The sequence below is a fragment of the Myotis lucifugus genome, unplaced genomic scaffold (genome assembly GCF_000147115.1).
Source record: "Myotis lucifugus unplaced genomic scaffold, Myoluc2.0 scaffold_39, whole genome shotgun sequence".
Taxonomy (NCBI): domain Eukaryota; kingdom Metazoa; phylum Chordata; class Mammalia; order Chiroptera; family Vespertilionidae; genus Myotis; species Myotis lucifugus.
The window spans coordinates 576,677-603,324 of record NW_005871087.1 but is presented as its reverse complement, the minus strand read 5'-3'; the positions used below and the strand labels follow the sequence as shown (position 1 = coordinate 603,324).

The 26,648-nt window shown below is 44.6% G+C and overlaps 1 protein-coding gene across 2 annotated transcripts in view; it reads right to left on the bottom strand.

Moving 5' to 3' along the window:
• GLB1 (galactosidase beta 1) overlaps window positions 1-26,648 on the bottom strand; it is a 65,774-nt gene that overhangs the window by 14,149 nt on the left and 24,977 nt on the right. The window contains exons 6-14 of one of the 2 annotated variants that reach the window (XM_006087564.3): window positions 25,147-25,327; window positions 22,179-22,237; window positions 20,837-20,958; window positions 20,709-20,749; window positions 15,252-15,364; window positions 9,957-10,031; window positions 7,802-7,891; window positions 4,316-4,429; window positions 2,982-3,113 (exon numbers count right to left, since the gene is read on the bottom strand). In XM_006087564.3, the coding sequence (XP_006087626.1) occupies window positions 2,982-3,113; window positions 4,316-4,429; window positions 7,802-7,891; window positions 9,957-10,031; window positions 15,252-15,364; window positions 20,709-20,749; window positions 20,837-20,958; window positions 22,179-22,237; window positions 25,147-25,327 (927 nt within the window). The remainder of the gene's footprint in view (window positions 1-2,981; window positions 3,114-4,315; window positions 4,430-7,801; window positions 7,892-9,956; window positions 10,032-15,251; window positions 15,365-20,708; window positions 20,750-20,836; window positions 20,959-22,178; window positions 22,238-25,146; window positions 25,328-26,648) is intronic. The other variant, XM_023752938.1, reaches the window with a different exon arrangement.

The window sequence follows — 26,648 nt, the reverse complement described above, 5'->3', positions numbered from 1 at the left end:
ACACCAACAATAGTAAACGAGACTCAACCAGTGCCTACATCCAAGTGACACAGATCTGGCTAGGGAAGAAGCACATCTCCTTGGAAAGATGTATGTTTCCCAAACCACAGCGTTCTCTCTCCTTCGCAGGCCAGATGTCCCCGCAACAGGCCCAGAAAGGGGGTTGAGCTACTAGAGCTTTTAACCCCCAACCCCCAATCTTCAGAGTTTGATTCAGAGCCACTGCTAGAATGGAAGAGAAGATGGAATCTGAGGAATGCAAAAGAACACGCAGCTCACTGTGGACTGAGGGAGGGGACAGACTCTGCCTCTGACATATAACCTGGAGTAAGCAAGTCTTGACCTTGGGCTCCTGAGCAGCACCCACAAGGACGATCACATCTGAGTTCACTCACCAGGTGTAAGGACTCAATGAGATACTATACATGAGAACACTTTGTTCCAAGACCCCCAGCAGATGCCTGAAACCGTGGGTAGCAATGAACCCTATACATACATATATTTCCCCTATACATACATACATACATACATACATACCTTTTCACTTAAAGAAAGCACTTTAGGGCTTCTCTTTGGCAAATCAGAATTGCCAGCATAAATACTTGGTGCTTTGGGGCCATTATTAAGTAAAATGAGGGTTACTTGAACACAAGCACTGCGATACGACAACAGTAGATCTGATAACTTAGACAGCTGCTACGTGACTAACAAGCTATAGGTGCGCAGCGTGGAGATGCTGGACAAAGGGATTGTTCCAGGCAGGATGGACTGGGACAGCATGAGATTTCATCACAGTACTTGCAATTTAAAACTGGAATTTTCCACTTAATATTTTTGGACTATGGTTGACTGTGGGTAACTGAAATTGTAGACGGGAAACTGTGGCTACTGAATCCGTCAAAGCATAGAAAGAGCAGTGGTGATGGTGGCGAACCTCAGAGGTGTATTCTGAAGTTGCTCTGTTTGTCCCCTGAGGGCAGGGGGCAGGTGTCGCTGGCACTGGCCACCGCATTGAAGCCTCTGCTCACAGTGCATCTAACTTCCCCTTCTTGGCCTTTTATGTGGGAGAGCACCCCCATTCCCCATGAGATCCCAAATCTGTCTCAGACATCTCTCAATAGCAAGCCTCAATGACTCAGAGTAATTCAACAAACATTAGCCAGGCACCGGTGTGCCAGGCTCTCGGCTGGGTCCTGGGGAGCCAGAGACTACATTAGCAGTCCTGTCACTCCATGTGTCAGTGTGGCTGCTGAGAGCCAGGCAGGAAGGCCACTAATTATAGCCTCTAACAGGGTTATATTTTATATTTTATTGATTTCATAGAGAGAGAGAAACATCAATGATGGGAGAGAATCATTGATCAGCTGCCTCCTGCATGCCCCCTATTGGGGACTGAGCCCGCAACCTGGTCATGTGTCCTTGACCGGAATTGAACCTGGGACCCTTCAGTCCACAGGCTGATGCTCAATCCACTGAGCCAAAACGGCTAGGGCACAGGGACATTTCTATTGGAGACAAAGGTGGCCCCAGCATGGCCATTCCCTAAGGCTATAATTGCCTTCCCTCTGAGCCACATAGAGAGACAGGAAAGAGCCCCAGACACTTGTCCTGTCCTAGACTGGGTGGTGCTCTCATTCCCTCTGTGCAGGCCTGCTCTCTTCTAGCACACGGTGAGAGAGCAGAGGATGTATCTCAACATCTTTACATCCCCAAAGCACCTTGCAGAGTGTGAGCTTAACAAAGGTTTGTTGGGTAATGCTCTAAAAATATGAGTGAGAAAAACACCTGGATAGGGTAACCGGCAGAGGCAAGAGGCAGGGCACCAAGGCTTTGCACGGTTCAAGAGTGTCATGGATCGTCCACACCCAGAAAACAGGGCAGACCCAATGCTAAGCTGACTTTGTTGGCAAGGGAGTGCCTTTCGAAAGCCGGGTGGGTTTTATAAGCAAAGGACGAGCACAGTGCAGTGGTTTCCTCCTCCTGTTTCTTTCTACAGGATGACTGAACTCAAACACAAGGGAAGGGTTCTGCCTGCAGAGGAAAACAGGTCTGCAAAATAACACAACTTCTAGGTTGCAAAACAAATCAGGGCAGGTTCATTCATCCAAGCTGACAAAGTGTGTGGGCCTGTTTTGTTTTTTTTTAGTTGTTTTTTTTTTTTTTTTAGAGAGAGGAGAGAGAAAAACATCAATATGAGAGAGAAACATCAATGGGCAACCTCCTGCACACCCCTTCTGGGGATCAAGCCAGCAATCTGGGCATGTGCCCTGACTGGGAATTGAACCGGCACCCTTTTGGTATGTGGGACAACACCCAACAGCCACACTGGCCAGGGCCAAAGTGTGTGTGCTTTTTTTTTTTTTTTAATCCTCACTTGAGGATATTTTTCCATTGATTTTTAGAGAGAGTTGAAGAGAGAGGAAGCCCTTACCGGTTTGGCTCAGTGGATAGAGCGTCAGCCTGCGGACTGAAGGGTCCCAGGTTCGATTCCGGTTAAGGGCATGTACTGTGGTTGCGGGCACATCCCAAGTAGGGGGTGTGCGGGAGGCAGCTGATTGATGTTTCTCTTTCATTGATATTTCCAACTCTCTATTCCTCTCCCTTCCTCTCTATACAAAATCAATAAAATATATTTTAAAAAAAAAAGAGGGAAAGACAGAAATATCCATGTAAGAAAAACACATCGATTGGTTGCCCTCTGCACATGCCCGACCAAGGCCTGGGCCAGGGAGGAGCCTGCAACTAAGGTGCATGCCCTTGACCGGAATCAAACCCAGGACCTTTCAGTCTGCAGGCCGATGCTCTATCCACTGAGCCGAACCGGCTAGGCCAGTGTGTGCTTTTAAGAACTGCTTCTATGTTAACTGAAGGGAAAGAATGTGAGAGCATATTTAAATAGATTTACAAAAATGTCCTCAGGTGGCTTAGGCACAGTCCTGCCAACCTTTGAACCTCACTGCTAACAGCAAGGCTGGTCCTACCTTATAATCATTGATATAATAGCCGTAGTTCACACGCCCCATGTTCTCCACCAGAAGGTCCAGAGTGGCTCCAGCTTTCCCTGTTATGTTCAGAGTGGTCACATAGTTCCGGTCAAGGACTCCCTGGGGGACCTGTGGGTTCAATGCCAAATGAGGATTACCTAAGGTGAGGGGATCGCAGAGAGGCAGCTCACTCAGTTAACTCAGCAGCATTTTCCTGCCTTGATGAGCCACCAGGCTTGGGAGGAAACCCTTTGATGGCCCCTTAGTCCAAGTCACCGGCCAGGTGGCCAACTTCCTCCAATCACTGCTTTCTTTCTGAACAGCTGTGAGCCAAGGAAGGTCTAGACTGGTTTCCTCTGCTCTGGAATGTTTCCCTTCGTGTCTACTTTTAATAGAAAGGGAATGGCGGCAAAACATTCCAGGGGAGGATTCCCATCGCAGGAACCTCTTCGTGTTCTCATAGCGCAAAAGGCAGTCATAAAAAACTAGCTTCTAAACAACATGGTGAGTTGAAACAACATCAGATAAACGAGATAAAAATCAGAGAGTTAGGTGGGGTGTTCTCACCTCACAATACCTGATACCACGAAAATTATATAATAGAATGAACGGAAACACCAGGCATTTTAGCAACAACATATTCCTAATTTTTTAAAAAAATGAGATTTTAAAAAATTGATGTTACTGACCATAATTCACTAACACAACGCCTAGATTGAAATCCAAGAAACAACTGCCATCAGTGTACACAGAATGTCTTAGAAACTTGCTCCCACCGAAAATAAAGCCGCGGATGACACTGGAATGGAAATATTTTAATTTGAAATTTCCTGAACCAATTTTCTTGGTTAGGAAACTCTCTTTGTGTCTTCTTTCACATGAATGTTTCACTGAGAGGAATGGAAACCCTAACATATTTTTGTTATGAAACAAAGTTCTTTGTGGATTGTAGCTATAACGGTCATGAGCAATCCTTCTTCAGAATATTATTTTTCATAAATGAGTCACCCCTCTGGTGTATACAAAACGGACCCCGTCCTCCAGAAGCGGAGAAGACATGGGATGGCCTTGGGCTGGGGAGGCCAGAAAGGTTTCCGAGAAGGTGGGGCCCTGGGGAGGGCCCTCCAGGTTAAGAAGGGTGAGGGGGTGTATCAGGCAGATGGAGCACGAGGGAGGCCATGTCAGCCAATGAGGGGCACAGCTGAGGGGCAAGAAGAAGAGGGGCAGAACCTAAGGTTGAAAAGGAGGACAGAGGTCTCCAACGCCATGATACCGAGTACAGACCACACATCCCCAGGGGGGCAGACACACCGTCTGCAGGCCACTCTTACCCCATCCACGGAGACGTAGGCCCGGTCGTGGACCCCCCTGTGGGGTGAGGAGAGAGGGGTTGGCTCGCTGCAGTCTTCAGGAAGTGTTGTTCGGTACAGCACAAACCCAAAATACTGGTGAGAAAAGAATGAAAGACAAATCCATCACTTTTGCAATTCGTTTTAGGAGAAATTGGTCATCCTCGATCTGAGTGTAAGTGATGCTCCTAAAACCGTAAGGAATTGAAATGCTTCCTCCGCCTCTGGGGAAAATTCAATCTGAGAGAAGGGAACTGGCTTGAGTTATTTGTTTGTTTGTTTATTTATGTCAATTCTCACCAAGGATATTTTTCCATTGATTTTTTAGAGGGAGTGGAAGGGAGGAAGAGAGAGAGAAACATCGAGGTGAGAGAGACACATTGGTTGCCTCCCGCATGCACCCTAACCAGGGCCGGGGATCGAGCCTGCAACTGAGCTGTATGCCCTTGACCGGGAATCAAACCTGAGACCCTTCGGTCCATGGGCCGACTTTCTAATCACTGAGCCAACCCAGTTTTTAGATCCCGGAATAACTATCACAGAAGTAAACTTCAGGGAACCTTGAAGAGTCTTTCATCCAACATCCTTTTCCATATGAGGAAACGGGACCCTGGAATGTGTGCAGTGATTTGCCCTGAATCACTGAAGGGAATCCTATCCCATACATCGAAGGTTACTTACGGAATCTCAAAAAACAAAACAAAGAAACAAACAAAGGAGACAAATAACAACAACGCCAAGAATGTTCGGTAAATCATTCTCCAGGTTCTTGGGCTAAATCTGCTCTAACATAGAAAACAAGAGTCAATCAGAAACTGTGTAAAGTGGAGGAGTAGGGGAAACGGAGATAGTGAGCAACAGGGGTGCAGCCTGCTGCTAAGTCAGAAAAGACTTTTAGGTGCTGGTATCCCTGCTCCAAAGGGAGGCCCCAAACAGTCAGCCTCGGCAGCAACAGCACCCACGGCCCGGAGGGACCTGCCTGCTGTGGACATTAGCCAGGGTGAGCGGGACCCAACCCTAGGTCAGTGGAAAGAATCCAAATCCTTCATGGACCAGAGACAAAGTTCCTCACTTCCAGGGCCCAGCAAGCAAGGACGTGCACCTCGGGCAAGAGGAAAGGTGATTTGGAGGAGCTGAAAACAGTGTTAACCATGTTCCTGTGTTGCAGGAAAGGCCTGAACTCAAGAAATGCCCCTGGTGTCGCCACTGAACCTTCAAGAACACCTCCCTCGGACCCCAAGTCTCCATCTGTCTCTTGTAAGTCTTAACTCAGAGGCTGGGGAAAACGGGGAGGCTTCCTTGTTTTGAAGCTGCGATGCTCCCCACAAAGGTGGAGCTGAAGCCTCCGAGGTTGGGGGTGGGGGTGTACCAGGGTGGCACCCCACTCCCCGCAGCTGTGGCCTCCATGGGTTTCGTTGGAAATAAACACGTGTGGGCTTGCCCCAGACCTGAAACAGCCAGGACTCAGGGCACCCCACCCAATCCGAGAGCACTGCCTTGGTCCAAGATCAGAAAGCAGAGGGGCCTGAGAAAGAGCACAGTGTGAGTGTCTACACATTAACCTGGAGCTCACGTCCCAGGGGGCAGCTGCTCTAGTGTCCGTGTCTTCTCCCATGTGCTCCATGCCCTGCCAGGTGGAGAGGGCATGTTCTGATTTATAGATGGAGACATGACCACACAGCCAGTGCGTGCTCAAATTAGAGAAAGAACTCTACCCAATGTGAATGAAAAACTAGGGGGTGGGGGACCTTAATCATTCACTTTATTTATCACACACCAGAGTTGTTGGCATAAAACATTCTTGTAAAATTTCACAAGTGTAAAAATAGTCACCTGTAAGACATTCTTGTAAAACTTGTGAAACGTTCTAAGTGTAGGAATAGTAATTGGAGGCAAAAACACACTAGACTAAAATCAGATTTGCTATGATTCTATCATCTTATTGTTCAGACACCTTCCAGAAGGCAATCGATACAGAAAATCAAAAGGGCAGACCCCATTCAAAAAATGGGGCTGAGATCCTAAGTGATCAAACCTAGCAATGGTAACAAAGGGACAAGTTGACCTCATGGGCACCCTGAGGACACATCACCTTTGTTGTGTTTGTGCCAAAACTGTTTTGCTGAATCGAATTAGTGAAGGGCAGTCTACCAAGCAACTGGTCTGAACTCTTCAGAAAAGTTCATGTGACGAGAGAGAGAAAAGAAAGACTTAGGAACTGTCCTGATAGGACTAAAGAGGCATTGTCACTAAATGTAATGCATGATCATGGATTGGAAACTCGACTGAAAAAAGATAAGCTATAGAGGACATTATTGGAATAACCAGGGAAACGTGACTATGGAAGGTCTATTAGATAACTGGATTGCATTAATATCGAATTTCTTAAGTATGATCATTATGTTGTGGTCCTGTAGGATAATATCCTTTTTCTTAAGAGATACATGCTGTAATATCTAAGGGTGAAATGTCATGATGGTGACAACTAACTCAAATGGTAAAAAAATAAATAAATAAACAAAAGAAAACAACCAAACCAGCAGTGATGACATATACACATAGAAAGGTAAAGCAAGCGAAGCCAATGTTACCACTTGGTGAGTCTAGGTGGAAGTTATATGGGTGCTGGTTGTACCGTTCTTGCAACTCTTCTAGATATGAAATTTTCCAAAACAGAAAGTTGGAAAAGCTCTTAAAGATGGGGCAGCGCACCCTAACCGGTTTGGCTCAGTGGATAGAGCATCGGCCTGCGGACTGAAGGGTCCCAGGTTCGATTTCGGTCAAGGGCATGTACCTTGGTTGTGGGCACATCCCCAGGAGAGGGTGTGCAGGAGGCAGCTGATCGATGTTTCTCTCTCATCATCAATGTTTCTAACTCTTTATCCCTCTCCCTTCCTCTCTGAAATCAATAAAGATATATTAAAAAAAAAAAAGATGGGGCAACGCCTAGAGATTAAACACACATTAAGACACACACACACACACACACACACACACACACACACACACACACACACAGTGCCTGCTTTCTGTTCTCTTCAAAGCCATAAAAAGAATCTCAAAGAACCTAATCTAGTAAGAACACCGTCCTTACACTTCGCTAACTAAGGACAAATAACTAAGTTGTCGTTTCTGAGTATAAAATAGCGGTTTCCCCACTGGTACCTAGTAATAAAGATTAATTAGATGAGAAGTGCACTCAATGTATAGCTTGGGCAGAATCATGCTGAAGCAGGTTAAGCTACAACTTATTTGAGTGAGAATAAGAAACGGGAAACGTAGGACAGATTGGGCTAATGTGCAATATCACAGCTACAGAGAGCCCGGGGCTCTGCTGCTCGATTCCGTGGGTCTGACTTAGCCGCTTACTATTTTGGTCCCTGTGCTCAGAACAGACACTGCAGGGCAGGGCAGAACACACATTTTCCCAAGTAGAAGAAAGGTGACGCATTACCTTTGAAGGCCTACCTGTTTCACCTGGATAAATGTCAAGGGATAAAGGCTTTTGACAGGCCCCGCGGGACACAGAATGTTCAGAGCTTCCTCCACTGTCTTTAACTGAAAAGAAACAAAAGCAGCGTTCACTCACTGCCGCCCCTCCCTGGTCATCGGAATGGAGAATGTCATTTGCAAATTATCCAAGTTACCAGTGGGTTTGGCCAAACCCCGAAATAAACCTAAATGGTTCAAATTCCACTCGGTCCTGTTCCCCAGTCACCGTTAACCATCTCTCGTAGTTCCCTAACTTTTGATGAAAAGTAACTGATGGGAATCTTAAAAAGAGTTTCAAACACACCTGCTTGCAAGTACAACCTCCTATATAGAAAAGGCCCTTAAAATAAATGAAAACCGAGGCTCGAGGCTGCCTCCTCTGAAGCCTCCCCCGGCACTCCTGAGGGAAGTAACCCGACTGCGCCCTCTGGATTTGTCGATAGCACGCCTTCGGTATCATTTGCCAGTTGGATCCCTTTACAGACTATCACCACCCCAATGCCCAGTACATAGGAGCCCCTCAATAAATACACACATTCAATCCAAACGATTGTGTATTCTTGCAACGCAGGATGCTCATTCTGGTGCAAGAACAACAATGATAACAGCTACCCAACAATGGGTGCCTAGCGAACTCCAGGGGAGGCAGGACTTGACCCACACACCTCACTGAATCCTCACAATTACCCAGTGAGGCAGGCATTATTGTTAGGGACTCAGAGAAGCTCAGTGGAGCACTGGCAAAGCCAGGATTTGCAGGTAGGTTTGGCTCCAAACCCAGGACTTTGCATGGCAAGGCACTGGTTAGGAATTGTATAAGCACTTCCCATGGTTACCTTGCTGATGTGCAGCACCGAGGGAAAAATAAATTCAGCCACTCACAAGGACGTTTTCCCACTTGGACAACTCAACTCACGGTAAAAGTTGTTAGCCTACATAACTATGTTCCACATACATTTAATTCAGTGAGATGCAGGTTTGCTCTCTTCAGTATTAACAAGGAAAAGCCATTTCTGCTCACACAATTTTCTTTCACAGAATGTGCTTGGGGTACTGAGCTAGATTTGTTTTAACGACGTTGTATGAAACAGTTGCAGTTATTTTCTGTTGTATAAAAAAAAAAAAATCCTCATGGCTCTAAACCCCACTAATGAACTTTTCCTCAAGTAGCAATGGCAGTGAAGGAGCAGAAGATGCTCCCTTTACAAGTGTGATTCTCGTTTGATTAATCTAACGAAAGATGCCTATCAGGCAGAGAGACCGGCCACGTCCTCTGTAGAATGTAACACACACATCTGACGCTAGGTGGAAAAAGCTACAAGAACTAAACCCACCATAACATCAAAGGGCTTCATGAATGGAAAAACCATACAATCATGTTTGGTATTTGGCTTAAAGATAAAAATGTATGATGCTATTTTAGAATATCAAGATTCTTAAGAAATATGCAATTGTTCATGTTTTTTTCTCTCTTGCTTGTGAGTTATCACATGTAGGAGTTAGGGATTATAAAAGGGGAAAACCTGAAGACAGAGATGGTCAAAACAAACTGACTTTGGCTTACGTCAGTCCTGACTATTAAATGTAACCTCTCTTCCTTTTCTCTTTTCCTGGAATAAAATGTCCCTAACTCTTATTTATGATTGATTTCTGGCTTTCCCCCCTGATGTCTCATTTACCATATAAACTACAGACCACAAAAACTGATTTTGAGATGGGAGTGTGTAATTAGGGCAAAGCCCTATCAAAATGCCTGTGGCTTTTGAGAACCCCCTAAAATAATAGTGAATTATAAAAAAGAATCTCACCAGCCATAACAACAAGGTGTCATGTTATTCCCACAAAGGATCCCGAGACTGCTTTGGGCAACTGATAATGGAACCAAAATCACTTGTATGATCTAGAACACCTCTCTACTCCTGCTCATGCCCATCTGCTCACCAGGTCAACACGCATACATGTCCTCTCGCCTCTATGTCCCCGCTTTCTCAGAAACACCATCTTCCCCATCAGTCTCACAGAAAACAAATTCACAGAAAAATAATGAACCGGCTCCCCAGCGTAACACTTTCACTGACTTCTAAATTCCATTTCCTCACTTTCAATGTTTCTGTCATTTTTTTTTTCTTACCTTTTTCAGAGCAACTTTTCCATATGCAAACTTTGGTGTGGACGGAGGGATAGGGCCTTCCGGTACTTTTTCAAACTGTAAACCAGAGTGAAAAAAAAAAGACAGAAAAGAAAAGGAGCTGTTAAGCCCTCGGAAACATATTTAATTCATTTTTAAATAAAAAATTTCATTCATTTTTCCAAAGGAGGGTCAAAGACGGGAACCACAGTGCCAGTGATGTTTTGGAAAGGCAAAGGAACAAAAGACTTCCTTCCAAGACAGGATCCGGGTAAGGTTTTACTTCCAAGTGTGTGTCTGTGTATGTCTGTGTTTTCAGCTCTAGGAATCATTCAAGTCAATATAGAACAAAGACTTCAAAACAGAGAGCAAAAACAAGTAGAGAGAAAGAGGGTGGCGGCAGAAAACTGGAGTTGGGGAAGAAAAGGAAAAAGGTACAGCATCTGAAGGGAGGGAACCTAGACAGAGTAGGACAAATATTTTTTGTAGATTAAATCATATTGGTAGGTTAAAATTTTGTATCAATGTTAAAATTGCCATGGTTACATAAAAGCAAATTCCGACCTATTCTTATGAAACATACACTAAAGTGTTTAGGGATAAAGGGCCATGATAGATGCAATCCTTCAATGGTTTAGAAAATACAAGAGGGAGGAGGGGGTAAATGATGAAGCAAATAGAGTGAAATGTTGACATGGGTGAATCTGGGTGAGAAATACACAAGTGTTCTTTGTACAATTTTTATTCTTGAAACTTTTAGGTAAGTTTTAAAAAGTTTATGAAGTTATTTTTAAATTAAAAAAAAACTAAAAAATAACAAAACCCTATTAAATATGTGTGCATGCACACATATTAGCATCAGGAAATATGGGTGTAAATCCTAGGTCTTAGCAAGATCTAGGTACATCTGGCATCTCCAAGTCGATTGCATTATGATCTTTCAGGATCCTTACATTTCTTTCTTGCTTGCTTTCTTCCTTCTTGTTTACCTTTTTAAATAATAATTTTTTAAAAAGAAGAGGATAAAAGACTGGTTAAGGTAAAGCATTAGTCTCCTGACTCACTACTTTCTTAGTTATATTTTTCAGAGGAAATCATTCACAAATCATTTACTTGTACCTATTTTTGCTTCTTTTGGTCTCTAAATAATATACTTATCTGCAATTTCTTGTTAGATGCATTTTTTAATGTTTTTTTATTAAGTTTGGAGAGAGGAAGGAAGAGGGAGACAAATATCGATGATAGAGAAACATCAACATCCATCGGCTGCCTCCTACACACCCCCTGTTGGGGATTGAGCCCACAATCTGGGCATGTGCCCTGACCAGGAATTGAACTGGCAACCTCCTGGTGCATGGGTCGATGCTCAACCACTGAGTCACACCAGCCAGGCCTGTTAGATCCATTTAAAATATCATTTCTTCAGTACATGAGAATTTAGCTCAGTTTTACTATTTCTCATAACTCCTTTTCTTGCCAACATGGTCTTATCACCATTTTCAGTTTCTTTACTGGTTAGCTCTGCAGATTTAAATAACATCTATACCAGTGATGGCGAACCTATGACACACATGTCAGAGGTGACACGCGAATTCATTTTTTTGTTTGATTTTTCTTTGTTAAATGGCATTTAAATATATAAAATAAATATCAAAAATATAAGTCTTTGTTTTACTATGGCTGCAAATATCAAAAAATTTCTATATGTGACACAGCACCAGAGTTAAGTTAGGGTTTTTCAAAATGCTGACACGCCAAGCTCAAAAGGTTCACCATCACTGATCTATACCTTTGTTTCTTAGTTCCATCAATTAAGATTATCCTTTGTGTCCACACTTTTAAGACAAGGCTATTTACATCCTTCCCTGAGCTCTCCTCCCTACTCCAGCCTCCAAAACCATCAGCTATACTTTCACATTGTCAAGGTTAAAACAGTCTGTGCGGTGGCCATAGGTCCTCGCTTTATCTGTATACTGACTCAAAATTCAAAATCAATCATTCTTTTATGACTCAGTCATAAAAAAGAATGAAATTTTGCCATCTGAAACAACATGAATGGACCAGAGGGTTCACCCTCGAGGTCAAAGTGTTAACCATGTCTGGTTGGGTTTACCCACACCAAAGAGAATAACTTACAAAATGCAAATGTCATGAGCTTTGTCATGCCTTCAAGAGTCATATGCAGCCCTAACTGGTTTGGCTCAGTGGATAGAACGTCGGCCTGTGGACTCAAGGGTCCCAGGTTCGATTCCGGTCAAGGGCATGTACCTTGGTTGTGGGCACATACCCAGTAGGGAGTGTGCAGGAGGCAGCTGATCGATGTTTCTCTCTCATCGATGTTTCTAATTCTCTCTCCCTCTCCCTTCCTCTCTGTAAAAAATCAATAAAATATATATTTTTTAAAAAGAGTCATATGCAAAGGGTCCCTGAAGCTTCCACCACTGAGCACAGGCTTGTTCAGCCTGGTGGGAAATTATCATCCCTGGGAGTCCAGGTCAGGGAAAGATATTGTCCATCACCACCCAATTAACTCTGGAAATGGATTAAAGAAGAGATACATTCCACTTTGTAAGTCTTTGGTAAAGGAAAGAGGCAGGGAGAGCGAGATATGGGGGTACTTATAATCCCATAGTTTCTCTCGATGCAAGCAAATATTTTGAGTATCGTTTAACAAACCAGCTCACCGACCATCTACAAAATCTCAGAAGAGCCCACTTTTAAAGTAGTTTATTTCTCTCTCCCAAACTTAAGTATCCAAGAGGAAAGGAGGAAGAGATGACTAGAGGTTAAGCTATAATTTATGATGAACTATTGAATTACATTAATTTCTGAAGTCTTTATGTCCTTCATCGGTTCATCTTGCTGGGGCCCCTGGTTATATGATTGGAATTCCCGGGTTTGTCTTTTGCTTGGCCCACCACCTTTCTTGCTCAATTCTCCATGTCCAATTGCAACCTTCTCTGGACTTGAGCCTCCACTTCCATTGCTGACCCCAGAATCTGAGCCTGTCCTAACTACTTCTTTCTGGAGGTTCTGGAGAGACACTTCCACCTGGATGTCACCAGGGGCATCTTGAGCTGAACAAGCCCAGGACTGAATTTGCTTCCCCCTCCCCATCCCCAGCCTGTGCTTTCTCTGCAATCCTCTATCTGAGTTGCTGACCCCAATACCCACTCAGTTATCCAATGAAGGTTATAACCTGGACAAATCAACAACTTCTTATTCTTTCTCATCTGCATTAAGTTAGTTGCCAAACCCTACTAAATTTAATTCCTAAATATATGTATTTTTTTAATCCTTACCTGAGGATTGTTTTTACTGATTTTTAGAGAGAGAAGGAGAGAGAGAGAGAGAGAGAGAGAGAGAGAGAGAGAGAGAGAGAGCCAGCCCTGGCTAGTTTGGCTCAGTAGATAGAGCATTGGCCTGTGAACTGAAGGGTCCCGGGTTCGATTCCAGCCAAGGGCACATGCCCAGGTTGCAGACTTGATCCCCAGAAGGGGTTGTACAGGAGGTAGCCAATCAATGATTCTCTCTCATCATTGATGTTTCTATCTCTCTCCCCCTTTCCCTCCCTCTCTGAAATCAATAAAAATATATTTTTTAAAATAGTGGAAAGAAAAGAAGGAAGATGTAAGAGAGAAACATCAGTTGATTGCCCCCATATACACTCCAACAGGGGACCGAACCTGCAACCTGGGCATGTGCCCTTAACTGGGAATCGAACTGGTGTCCTTTTAGTGCATGGGACAATGATCAACCACCTGAGTCACACTAGCCAGGGCAAGCCTTTTATGTTCTTTTTCCTCCCCTGAGGTTTCGAATTGCCTTTTTTTTCTTGTCTGCATTTAGATTAACACCTCTTTAGGTGGGGCAAATGTAGGTTTACAGTTTTTACAGGTTTTTTTTTTAATATGGAAAAATATAATAATTAATAATAATACAAGAATAAGCTGTTTCACACAACTGTAAACCTACTTTTGCTCCATTCTGTATATGATATCATACAGGACTACTTGCTCCAAACAGATGCAAATATGTTAGAAAACAACAAACTAGACAATTGTTTAGAGTGTAATAATTGAAAAACCCACTTCTGAACATTTCAAGGGTCAAAGAGAAATCAAAATAAGCATGTTTAGAAAAAACTATGATAAGTATATTACATCTTAAGATTTACGAGATGGAGCTATAGAAGTACTTGAAGGAAATGTATAATCTTGAATATTTATAGAAGGAAAGAAGAAAGGCTGGATTTAAAAAGCTAAGATTCAAATAAAGGAAGGAAATAATAAAGATAGGAACAGAACAGAAAGCTCGAAAGGGAGCAGACATACAAGAGAGAGCTTGGGAGTAATCATTACAAATTCTACAGTGATCGAGCCCATAATAAAAACACATGAGCAACATTTTAACCAGACACTTGAAAGTTCAGGTGACATAGACAAATTCTTACTAGTAGATAAGTATAGAACACATTTTTCTATATGTTTAACGTGTTACATAATATAGATTTTACTATGTGGGCTTAAATGGAGACAGCATACTTAAACAAAAAATAGTCCATACCATTTATAGGCAGAAAACCTGTGTTTTTTTAACTTCAAAACTCAGGTGACTGAGCAGAAAAACTGTGGGTTTTTTTTTTTAACCCACAGTTGAGACAGGAAACCCCACCTGGGGCTTTAGATGCCTCAAAAGGTCACAGCGTTAGCAGGACTAAGCAGTTCAGGTGCCAGGCCAGAAGCAATTGCATGCACTGTCCCAGACAGAACAAGGAGGGATTGCTGACAGCTCACATTTGAACCTTGCTTCCACGGCCCACGGATTTTCTCTATGACACATATTAACGATTTATTTGGACATACATTTTCTTACCTTTAGTGTAAATAATAGTAATGGCTACCTCTTAGTGGACCACATGAGCCTTACCTAGGTTCTTTTTCATCCTGACACCACACCCACGTGCTGATGGTCCAGTTTTACAAATGAATAGACTAGTGGAGCACCTTGTCTGTAGGCTCATTCTCCATCAGGTTGGGGCCAGGACTCAAGGCCAAGTCTACCTGATGTGTCCCTGCATCCATCCTTCAAAGTTGTCTACAGCAGCGGTCGCCAACTGGTGGTCCATGAGGTCCGAAAGGTTGGCGACTGCTGGTTTAAGGAAACCTTTGGAGCAGCGGTTGCCAACCCGTAGTCCGTGAGGTCTGAAAGGTTGGCAGCCGCTGGTCTACAGAGCACAGTGAGTCCAAGGCAGGTTCTGCCCTAGACCAGCCCACCACGTCCATACAAAGCACCCACCTTCCGGATAACATCTCGCACAGCAAAATACTTCTCGGTGAGGTCCCCTGCCTCACTCAGGGGGGCGTCATAGTCGTAGCTGGTGGGCTGTGGTTGGTAGGGCATGTTGGCTCCTAGAAGACAAAAAGGTGCCACTGGTTACTCCTGGAGGCCCTGGGCTGGGACAAACTCTTTGGGATTCATGAGCTCAGCATTATGGAGGGAGAAAATAAAGGACATGTTTGAACCAATTGCTTTCTCTTTTTTTAAAAAAAATGTTTTAATTGATTTTTAGAGAGAGAGACAGAGAAACATCAATTGGTTGCCTCCTGCATGCACCCCGATTGCGGATCGAACCGGCAACTCTTCGGTCCACAGGATGACGCTCAAACAACTGAGCCATACAGAGGTGGCCTTCTGGATGCAAGATTTAGAGAAATCAGTTTCTTGCTACAAGAGACCCTTGCCAAGCACCGTGGAGTCTACAGAGCGCTTTCCCCATCTGCTCTCAGCAGAGCTCACAGTTGCGACCCCAGCAGATCTCAGTGCCAGGGGACAAGCAGAGAATCTGAAACTCTCTACAAAACTTGCTCAGCACAACCAGGCATGGCAGGGCTTATGGCATGACCTGCATCTCTGACTGCTAACCTTGTGGTCTTTTGCATAATCTCGAACTGTGTGGCCGAGAAAAGGTCAGTGGGGGAGACGCAGGTGACTTGGCCAAGGACTGGCAGAAAACAACGGAGGGTTATCAGCCCAAACAAAGTGGGAGATGATGAGCCCATAGAGATTCTAACGTGACCTTAAGGCCTCTGCGGAGACTAGAACGGATGCCTGGTGTGTCTCTCCCATGGCTCTCCAGGACTAAGGCACTCACTTGTTCCCCAGCTACTGGGAGTGTTGGCTGCTGACGGCTCTCAGATGGGCTCCTCTCTGGTCATGGCCTCTGCTGGGCTGCCCTGCTTACAGTTATAACCCTCCCAGGATGGCCCATATCTGACAATGGACCCAGGTGGGGATATAAACTCAGTCCCTTTGCCATCCTAGCTCCAGGCAGAGCTCCCTCTAGAATCAGCTAAGCCACTTGTGAAACCACATCACAGCCTCGTGCCACCCTCAGCTCAGTCCTGCCACCTTGTCACACATGATATTCACAGGTAGGAGACTGTGTGCAGCTTTGGCCGGGACCATATGCCAGTGCTTAGAAAAGTCACCCAAGCACGAGAGTCACACGGAGAGCTTGTTAAAAGAGACTCCTAAATCCCGCCTGGGATTCTGACTCAGCAGGCCTGGGGTGGGACCTGACTCGGCATTTCTAACAGGCTCCCAGGTGACAGGGACCCTGCTGTCCCAGGACCAGCCAGACTCTGTGTCTCCCCTTTCTCTTCTCCTCTAGAGAGCAATTTGCAATGTAAGTGTGAGAGAATAATGTTATTTTTAAACAATCTTATATCCGACCTAAGTGTTAAGTAAATGAGGCCCCAAATCCAAGAGTTCACCTATGATTTAGTAACGAAGTCCTTCGAATGGTTCCACAGCTCACCAATGATGGATCTGCCCTGGGTGATCCTCCAGGTGGTGGAGTTGACACATGGCACGATTCAGGCCAAACTAGTTCTCATTAGTTCTCTGCACAGAATCTGCATTTGGAACACCTAAACCAACTGAATCGATCCCGTCATATTACTTTCCCTCATTTCTTTCTTTTTAAAATGTTTTTATTGATTTTAGAGACAGGAAAGGAGAGAGATAGAAACATTGATGAGAGAGAAACATCCATCGGCTGACTCTTGCACGCCCCGTACTGAGGATGGAGCCGGCAACCTGGGCATGTGTCCTGACTGGGAATCAAACCAGGGACCTCTTGGTGCATAGGACGACGCTCAATCCACTGAGTGGCACCGGCCAGGCACTCCCCTCATTTCTTTCTTTTTTTTTAATTGATTTTTTTACAGAGAGGAAGGGAGAGAGATAGAGAGTTAGAAACATCGATGAGAGAGAAACATCGATCAGCTGCCTCCTGCACATCTCCTACTGGGGATGTGCCCGCAACCCAGGTACATGCCCTTGACCGGAATCGAACCTGGCACCTTTCAGTCCGCAGGCCGACGCTCTATCCACTGAGCCAAACCGGTTTCGGCTCCCCTCATTTCTTATTAATCAGAGACAGCTGCCTGCCAACAGGTCTGCCCGCCTCTGGGGATACAGATGATAAAACACATCCTTTGCCGTGAGAAGCAACGAGAAAGAAAACCACATCCCTTTTTGCAAAGAGCTCACCTTCTTTGTGGTCCCTTCTCTAGTTCTCAAGTGGCAGTGGTTGTGCTCTCCCTGCACAGGAGACAATGCGTGCACCTGAGAAGTAGGTGTGGCCTCATTGACCCGAGAGCCTCCCCACCCTTCGAGGGGCGGGAGAGGAGCCCTATGGGTTGTCCAGCTGGGTTGAACAAGTGTGCCCTCCAGAAGCAAACTTTACAGGCCAAGGGAACCCAGGCTGGGAAGCTGTCTGGTGGGTTAAAGGATGGACTGGCAAAGGAAGTCTTTGTTCCATTCCCACCAGCAGACTATTTCTCCGGATGTCTTCAGACCAGCAATGTGTCATAGAGAAACTGCTAATTCAAGCCTCTTCTCCACATCTGGGAGTGCGAGTGAGGAAGGCAAAGAAACAGCTCTCCACGTGGTGTGAGACGTATAGGACAGCCTGGAGCCCGCAGGAGCCCCTCAGACAGATGGGGACACACACAGGCACAGAGTGTGGTGCACATACTTGCACATGTATGTGCACCTATGTTGGGTAGGATGAACAGTGAGCTCATGACGTTCTTCTCTCATAGCTCTCCTCTGGGAAGCTGGCCTGAAGGACAGCGGCTAAGAAGCAGACTGGCTCTCCCTCACGTCCCCTAAGAGACCAGGCCACACGGCAGGTCAGGGGCCTAGCGTTCACGAGTAGGGCAGGGGCTTTGGGCTGCAAGGGGTTATCCCAAGGGCACTGACCAGCTTTCTAAGACCTGACTTTGAGTCCAGGCTCCACCCCCTGCAAGCTGTGGGGGAGACCTGTGGACTTGTTGTGTCCCCTGCTTTTCGTATCGATAAAGTGGGTCGGTAATCGTAGCCCAGCTGAGACTGCTATGAGGACTACGTGGAAAAACAGAGGTGGAAAAGAGACTCTCATGAATTATGGCGGGGTAAGGAGCGAGGGAGAGGATGAAAGACAAGTTCTGTTTTTCTCAGTGGTAGTTTTCATAGTTTCTAATTAAAAAATATATATATATATATATTTTTTAAAATATATTTTATCGATCTTCCACAGAGAGGAAGGGAGAGGGATAGAGAGTCAGAAACATCGATGAGAGAGAAACATCGATCAGCTGCCGCCTGCACACCTCCTACTGGGGATGTGCCTGCAACCCAGGCAGACTATGCCCCCAACCGGAATCGAACCTGGGACCCTTCAGTCCGCAGGCCGACGCTCTATCCACTGAGCAAAACCGGTCAGGGCTAAAATATATTTTATTGATTTTTTACAGAGAGGAAGGGAGAGGGATAGAGAGTTAGAAACATCGATGAGAGAGAAACATCGATCAGCTGCCTCCTGCACACTCCCTACCAGGGATGTGCCCACAACCAAGGTACATGCCCTTGACCAGAATCGAACCTGGGACCCTTCAGTCCGCAGGCCGACGCTCCATCCACCGAGCCAAACCGGCCAGGGCCATAGTTTCTAATTTTTAAAACTATTGTTTTAAGCAGAACAGTAAGATATTTAAAAATATATCATGAATAGTAAAGTTCCCAAATATATTCGTCTTCATTCCTGGATTTGAATTCCACGAATGGAAGCAAGGTGGAATTACTAGCTACTGAATGAAAAAAGAATCCCAAAGTCTTACTGTTTCTAATGAGAAGATAGAGATACAGAGAGACGATCTAAAACTTCAACGACCAATCTTGCACATTATTGTCTTTCAACCAGCGACATTCGAGTTTTGCAATACCTCCATTTCTTGGCTCTAACAATAGTAATAACATTAATAATACTTGGAAGCTAAGCCTTCTCTTAGCCCACTCCACCCTGCACAAAAGACAGCAGTTCTAAGGGGGAAATTCATTAAGAGCAGAGAGTATACAATCAGAGATCTTAGGAGATTTAGGTCCAAACTAACCCTTCAAAACTCAACAGTAGAGGATCCTTAATGATTCAGAGAGAAAAATACAGATATAAAGAGAGGTGGGAATTGAGGCTTAGAAGAAGGCCAATAGCATTGTATGTCTTTGTAAAAATTAATGGCAATGAAGATAATTTTGTCATACTCTTCCTACCAAAAAAAAGACCATATAGAAATGTAAAATGGTTCAGCCACTTTGGAAAACACTATGGCAGTTCCCTCATAGAGAGTTACAGCCTGGCCAGTGTAGCATGGTGGTTGAGCGGCAACACATGAACCAGTAGGTTGCAGTTCAGTTCCCAGTCAGGGCACATGCCCAGGTTGCAGGCTTGATCCCCAATAGGGAGCGTGCAAGAGGCAGATGATCAATGATTCTCTCTCTTCATTGATGTTTCTATCTCTCTCTCTCCCTCCCTCTTACTCTCTCTGAAATCAATAAAAAAAACATAAAAATATATAAATATATAGAATTACAATGTGACACAGCAATTCTGCTCCTAGGCGCACACACCCCCAAATTGAAATGGATTCAAACAAATATTTATGCATTAATATTCATACATTGTTCAGAATAGCCAAAAAGTGGAAACAACCCAAATATCCATCAGCTGATGAGTGAATAAACAACATGTTGTACATCCATACAATGGAATATTACTCAGCAATAAAAAGGAATGAAGTACTGATACATGCTACCATATAGATGAACCTTGAAAAGATTATACTAAATAACATAAATTGAACACAAAAGACTACATATTGTATGGTTCTACTTATATGAAATGTCCAGAATAGACAAATCTTATAGAGAGTAAACTAGTGGTTGCCAGGGGCTGGGAGGAGGGAGTATGGGGAATTTCTTGGGTATGGGGTTTCTTTGTGAACTGATAAAAGTGTCCTAGAATTAGGCGGCAGAAATGGTTGTACAACTTTGTGATATACTAAATACCACTGAATTGTACATTTTATGGTATGTGAATTATATTTCCCCAAAACAAAATGTAACAAAAAAGACCACAACAGAACATATATGCCCATGTGAGCTATAGCCAGAGACTGTGACCAAGGCCTACCTAGCCAGCCTGCTTTAAAACAATAGGGTTCCTAAATGCATAATTTATGACCCTTAAAATTCTTTTTAAAGAAAAATGATTTCTTAAGTTATATAGGCAATTTTTATATATTAGAAAATATAGACGACAGACACAAATAGAAAATAAAATTGTCTGTAGGCATCCCCTCTCCCCCAAAATCAAGCACCAGAAAACATTTTAGCAGAAGCTTCTATAAACAGATGTTAAATTGCTCTTACCATTCCAATAGCCAAAATTGGTCCCACCTATAAACATGTACCTACAAGGAAACAGGAGAACAGACAGTACTTCACTGTGAGCCCACAGCTGTGGGGGGACACCCTTCCCTCCAGAAATGAACACTCACAAGTTCACATTTGCCCCTCGGGCAAGTATATCCTGGAGGGAGGATGCTACCACTTCAGTCTTGACTGTTGAGTGAGGTTGGCCCCAGTGGTCTAACCAGCCAGTATAGAATTCAGAATTGATCTAAAAAGAGAAAGGGAGGTGGAGGTTAGGCTAGAGCAGTGATGGCAAACCTTTTGAGCTTGGCGTGTCAGCATTTTGAAAAACCCTAAATTAACTCTGGTGCCGTGTCACATATAGAAATTTTTTGATATTTGCAACCATAGTAAAGCAAAGGTATATATTTTTGATATTTTATATATTTAAATGCCATTTAACAAAAATCAACCAAAAAAATGAGTTCGCGTGTCACCTCTGACACGCGTGTCATAGGTTCGCCATCACTGGGCTAGAGTCATGACCATCAAATCCTGGGGCTATTGCCCTGTAACTATTGCTCTAGGGTCTCCACTGAGGGACAGGTGGAAAGGGGAGTTGACATTCACTGCTTAACCTAGAGAACAGCATTGCCCAAACTCAGAACTTAGGCACTGATGAAATAGTATGCCTGAAAAGTTATATACCTGCATCAAAATTTTTTTAACCCATCCCCAGTTTAAATACAGTAGGAAAGTTTTATTGGGCAAAAGAATCGGATGGGAAATATTGTTATAATCAGCTCCAAATGACCCCTTAGGTTTTCAGATCTCAGGTTGACTTAAAGTGAGGTCAACTTGTCCAAGCATTCTGCAAAGCAGGCCCCAAGCCCTCATGCTTCTCCTGGGCATTACCCTGCCAAGCCCTTGGTCTAGAGAAGGAAAAAGAAATCTGGACACGTTCTGGGGCCTCCTCATCTCAGGAAGTAGCTCCACCCAACGTCTGTGAGTGCAGGTTCTGCCCTGCTCGCTAAGCAGAGGCCAGTTTCAGAAAAGGCTGTTTGTACCAAGGTCTGAGCACGGGTGGGAACACAGACCTAAACTCAGATCCTGGCCCTGCCACTCTCCAGCTGTACAACCCTGGGCAAGTCACATGTTCTGCGAGCCTCATTGAAAAGGGCGACAATAATACTACCTAGGAGAGTTGCCATGAGGACAAGTGAGGTGAGGTTGGCAAGAACACGGAGCCCAGTGTATGGCAAGGCATTTGCGCTAGTCCCCATCTGTTCCGCTCCAGGTCAGGGCCTGAGTTCAAGCAGAAGCATTGCTGCTGCTGTCACTCACGTGTCCAGTGGGCTATGTCCCCACAATCCCAGAGCCAGAAGAACCACGGGTCTGCTCTCCCCATCTACTGCATGTAACCTCTCTCTCAACAACTGTAATGAAGTTGGTACAAGCAGTCTCTCCACATTCACCCCCAATTCTTACCAAGGGTCCTTTGGGTTCATACTTCCTCTGGATTAGGAAAGCTTTTGTGATGTTGGCACCTGAACATGACCAGAGGGAGAAGAAAGGTCAGTCATGGGAATGACAAGAAGTTAGATAAAGAGCCCTGGGAAGGATTTGGATCTGAGGTTCCAGAGCTTCTCAACACTCCCATGGGCCTGGAAGACCCGCAAGCTAGCTTTAGGCTGCACCCAGACCAATGGATGTGTGGGGACCACAAAACGCTGCTTCCCCTCTGAACCAGGTCCCCATGACCTTTCCTGACTGCACTGCCTGGGGAGTTCAAGTCACAGGCTTGACTTCTCCACCCGTCTTTCCCCACAGCCTGGGCATATCTTAAGGGATTCTCTCTTCACATAGACATCTGGTTGACCCAGATGCTCCCCACAGGATGGGCCTGCTGTAAAGATACTTCCTCTACAGCAGCAGTCACCAACCAGTGGTCCCAAACTTATGACCCAGTGCCCACAGCAGGTGTCCCAGAGTGGAAGTGACACCAGCCAACAACCTCCACATGACCCCTTGCTCTCGAATGGTCTCTGTAAGGCCAGGTTTCAGAAGAGAATGTGCTGATCAAGAAAGATCACTTACTTATCGCTGTAAATTTCTCACTATGAAGCAACAGGTGGCATTCAGATCTTTTGTTTCTCTTCTCATGAGCCTCCTTCCATGATCTGACCCTCAGCCAATGCCCCACTTCCACACAAATGAATGAAGTTGCCATGAGCCCACCTGCCCCAGGTACACTGGTCTTGCAATGGTCTGTCCTTCAACCCACAGTAGCAATCGTGCTTTCATCCCACCTACAAATAACGCTTACAACACACTCGTGATAATCTTCCATTTTTTCCTCCCAACAGAAGTCTATGCTTTTTCATCACTGTAATGGGAGGTGTGCCAGAGAAGGAGGAAACCAGCATGCCACTTCCTGTGCAGCTCTTTGCTGATGAGTTATCACCAAATGCTCTGAGCAGCGTAGCAGTTTCTAGAAACACGCAATTCACTTAAAGCCTGTTCTTTTTTTGTTTTGGTAATATAAAAGAATCTCTTTAAAAATGCAATTACACCTGACCAGTGTTGCTCAGTGGATAGAGGGTCAGCCTGTGCACCGAAGGGTCTCAGGTTTGATTCCTGATTAAGGGCTCGTGTCTGGGTTGCAGGTTTGATCCCCAGCACTGGCTGTGGTGCGTATGGGAGGCAACCAATTGATGTGACTCTCTCACATCAATGTTTCTCTCTCCCCCTCCTCCCTTCCACTCTCTCTAAAAATCAGTGGGAAAAAATATCCTCGGGTGAGGATTAATAAAAAAAATTTTTTTTAATATAATGACATCCTTCTTTGGCGAAGGCAAGTATTGGACATGCAACATGTATGGAGTGTCTTACTCCTTGGACAGAAGAACAGTGAGGTCTTTATGCTACTTGAAGAACTGGTCTTTTTTTGCGGGGTGGGGGGGATAACTTTTTATTTTAAAATAACTGCAAACTTAGAGTAAGGTTGTAAGAATAGTACCAAAAACTGATATTCCCTTCACCCAGATTCTCTAATTGTTAACATTTTACCGCATTTACTTTGTCACTTTATTTCTCATGTAAAAATATACATATTTTGCCCTGGTGTGGCTCAGTTGGCTGAGTGTTGTCCCGTGCACTGAGAGGTCGCCAGTTTGATTCCAGGTCAGGGCACATGCCTGGGTTGTGGGCTCCATCCCCAGTAGGAGGTGTGCAGAAGACAACTGATCAATGTTTCTCTCTCTTTCTCTCTCTCTCTTCCCTTCCCTCCCTCTCTCCTAAAAAAATCAATTAAAATATTTTAAAAATAAATGATACATATTTTAAAAATTCATTTGAGAATAAATTGCAGACATGATGGCCCTTTACCCCTAAATACTTCACTGTGCTTTTCCTAAGAGCAAGAGGATTTTTTAAATAAACACAATACAAATATTAAAAACCAGGAAATTAACATGGATACAATACTACAATCTAATCTATGTATAATCTAATCACATTCAATGGTCATAATAACGTTCTTCATAGCAAAAAATAAAGAGAAGAGAAAAAGTTCAGTCCAGGATCCTTTGTACCATGTCCCCTACAAAAGCTGCTCTCAACCTAAATGAAGATTCTTTCGTTACAGCCAGAGGTATATTATATCCAGATGCATCCTAGCCACGCTGCCCCTGAACTTTCATTTGTGGAACCTCTGCAGCTTACAAGGCATTCATGAGTCAGGTAAGACCAGTTTTGTAGCATCCACCAAACCACCTCCGGCCCATGACTGTTCATAGGGTTATGAGTTACGCAGAAGGTAATGAAAGTTACTTTCCCCACTCCAAGGCTGACCTCAGAGTTCACTGTGGCCACAACAGAGCTCAGAGCATCCAGCCACAACTGGGGGGACAGAGAGAGCAGAGAAGAGCAGTGTGTCCCAGTCGGAACCTGAACAGCTACTGCCTCAGGGTGGAGCTTCTCCCAGATGGAACAGCTGCTGGGCCAGTGCTCCAGGTTCCAGGCTAGGCCTGCCAGCGCTAAAAACGGAGGTCCTGTCCTAAAGACCAAATCAACTGAAAGAAAATAATCTTAGCGCCCAGCCAGTGTGGTTGAGCACTGAACTATGAACCAGGTCATGGTTCAATTCCTGGTTGGGGGACATGCCCAGGTTGCGGGCTCGATCCCCAGTAGGGAGCGTGCAGGAGGCAGCTGATCAATGATTCTCTCTCATCATTGATGTTTCTATCTCCCTCTCCCTTCCTCTCTCTGAAATCAATAAAAATATATTTTACAAAAGAAAATAATCTTAACAACTCAACAAAGGGAAATGTGAGAAATCTCGTTCAATAGGCCTCTGCCACTTAGCACAACAGCTGCCCAGAGCGATCAGCTGGGTCAAAAGCTCAAGCCTAAGTGCATGGCCTCAGCTGGGTTTTCTGTTGCTACAAACACCAACCTGGTCCGAAGTCCACGGTGGCGTACAGCCCCTGCAGCGCCCCACACTGCATAAGTTTCTCCATTTCGCCATCAGTGGTGAACAGAACCACGTCATTACCCAGGTGGTAGTGGAAACGCTTCTGCAGGAAACGCAGGTAGTCATAGTCACAGGAAAAGTAGCTGCCATATTCATTTTCAACCTGCAAATTAAAAAAGAGGAGGGTGAAAAGAAACCAGAGATCCCAATGAAGTCATTCTAAGCCAAAAATATCCCCTACACTCAGTCCTCAAAATTCATTTTTTAAAAAAATATATTTTTATTGATTTCAGAGAGGAAGGGAGAGATAGAAACATCAATGATGAGAATCATTGATCTGCTGCCTCCTGCACACCCCCTACTGGGAATCGGGATCGAGCCTGCACCCCAGGCATGTGACCTCCTGGTTCATAGGTCAATGCTCAACCTCTAAGCCACACTGATCAGGCTCAAATATTCATTTTCCAAAAAGCAAATCAGCATAAAAACGTACCCTGCCCAGGAATAAAAAAAAGAAAACAGACATCACAATGCTAGTTTTTGGATTGTAGTGATGTTCTATACCAGTGATGGCAAACCTTTTGAGCTCAGCGTGTCAGCATTTTGAAAAACCCTAACTTAACTCTGGTGCCGTGTCACATATAGAAATTTTTTGATATTTGCAACCATAGTAAAACAAAGACTTATATTTTTTATATTTATTTTATATATTTAACTGCCATTTAACAAAGAAAAATCAACCGAAAAAATGAGTTCACGTGTCACCTCTGACACGCGTGTCATAGGTTCGCCATCACTGTTCTATACTATTGTAGATAATCCTATATAATAAAAGGCTAATATGCAAATTGACCAAATGGCGGAACAACCAGTCACTATGATGCGCACTGACCACCAGGGGGCAGATGCTCAATGCAGGAGCTGCCCCCTGGTGGTCAGTGTGCTCCCACAGGGGGAATGCCACTCAGCCAGAAGCCCTGAGCCAGGCTCACAGCTGGCAAGTGCAGCAGCGGGGGTGGGAGCCTCTCCCGCCTCCACGGCATTGCTAAGGATGTCTGACTGACGACTTAAGCCTGTTCCCCACCTAAGCCATCAGTCGGAATCCCCTGAGGGCTCCTGGACTGCGAGAGGATGCAGGCCGGGCTGAGGAACCACCCCCCCCCCAGTGCACGAATTTCATGCACCAGGCCTCTAGTTATAGATAATACTCAACTCTGCTATTGTAGTACATAAGCAGCCATAGACACCCTATGAATGAATGGGCGTGGCTGTGTTCCAATGGACTTTTATTTACAAAAACAAGCAGCAGGCCAGTTGGCTCATGGGCCGCCATCTGCAGATCCTAGTTTTAGAGTAACTGTGTCATCCTGTAAGCTCCTTAGTGAGGCAACAAGGCACCGTGGACCTTTAAAGTGGTTGATCTTCCACGGCAACAAGTAGGAACAGGGCTATTACCTCATGATGACTACTCCATACACTGGATA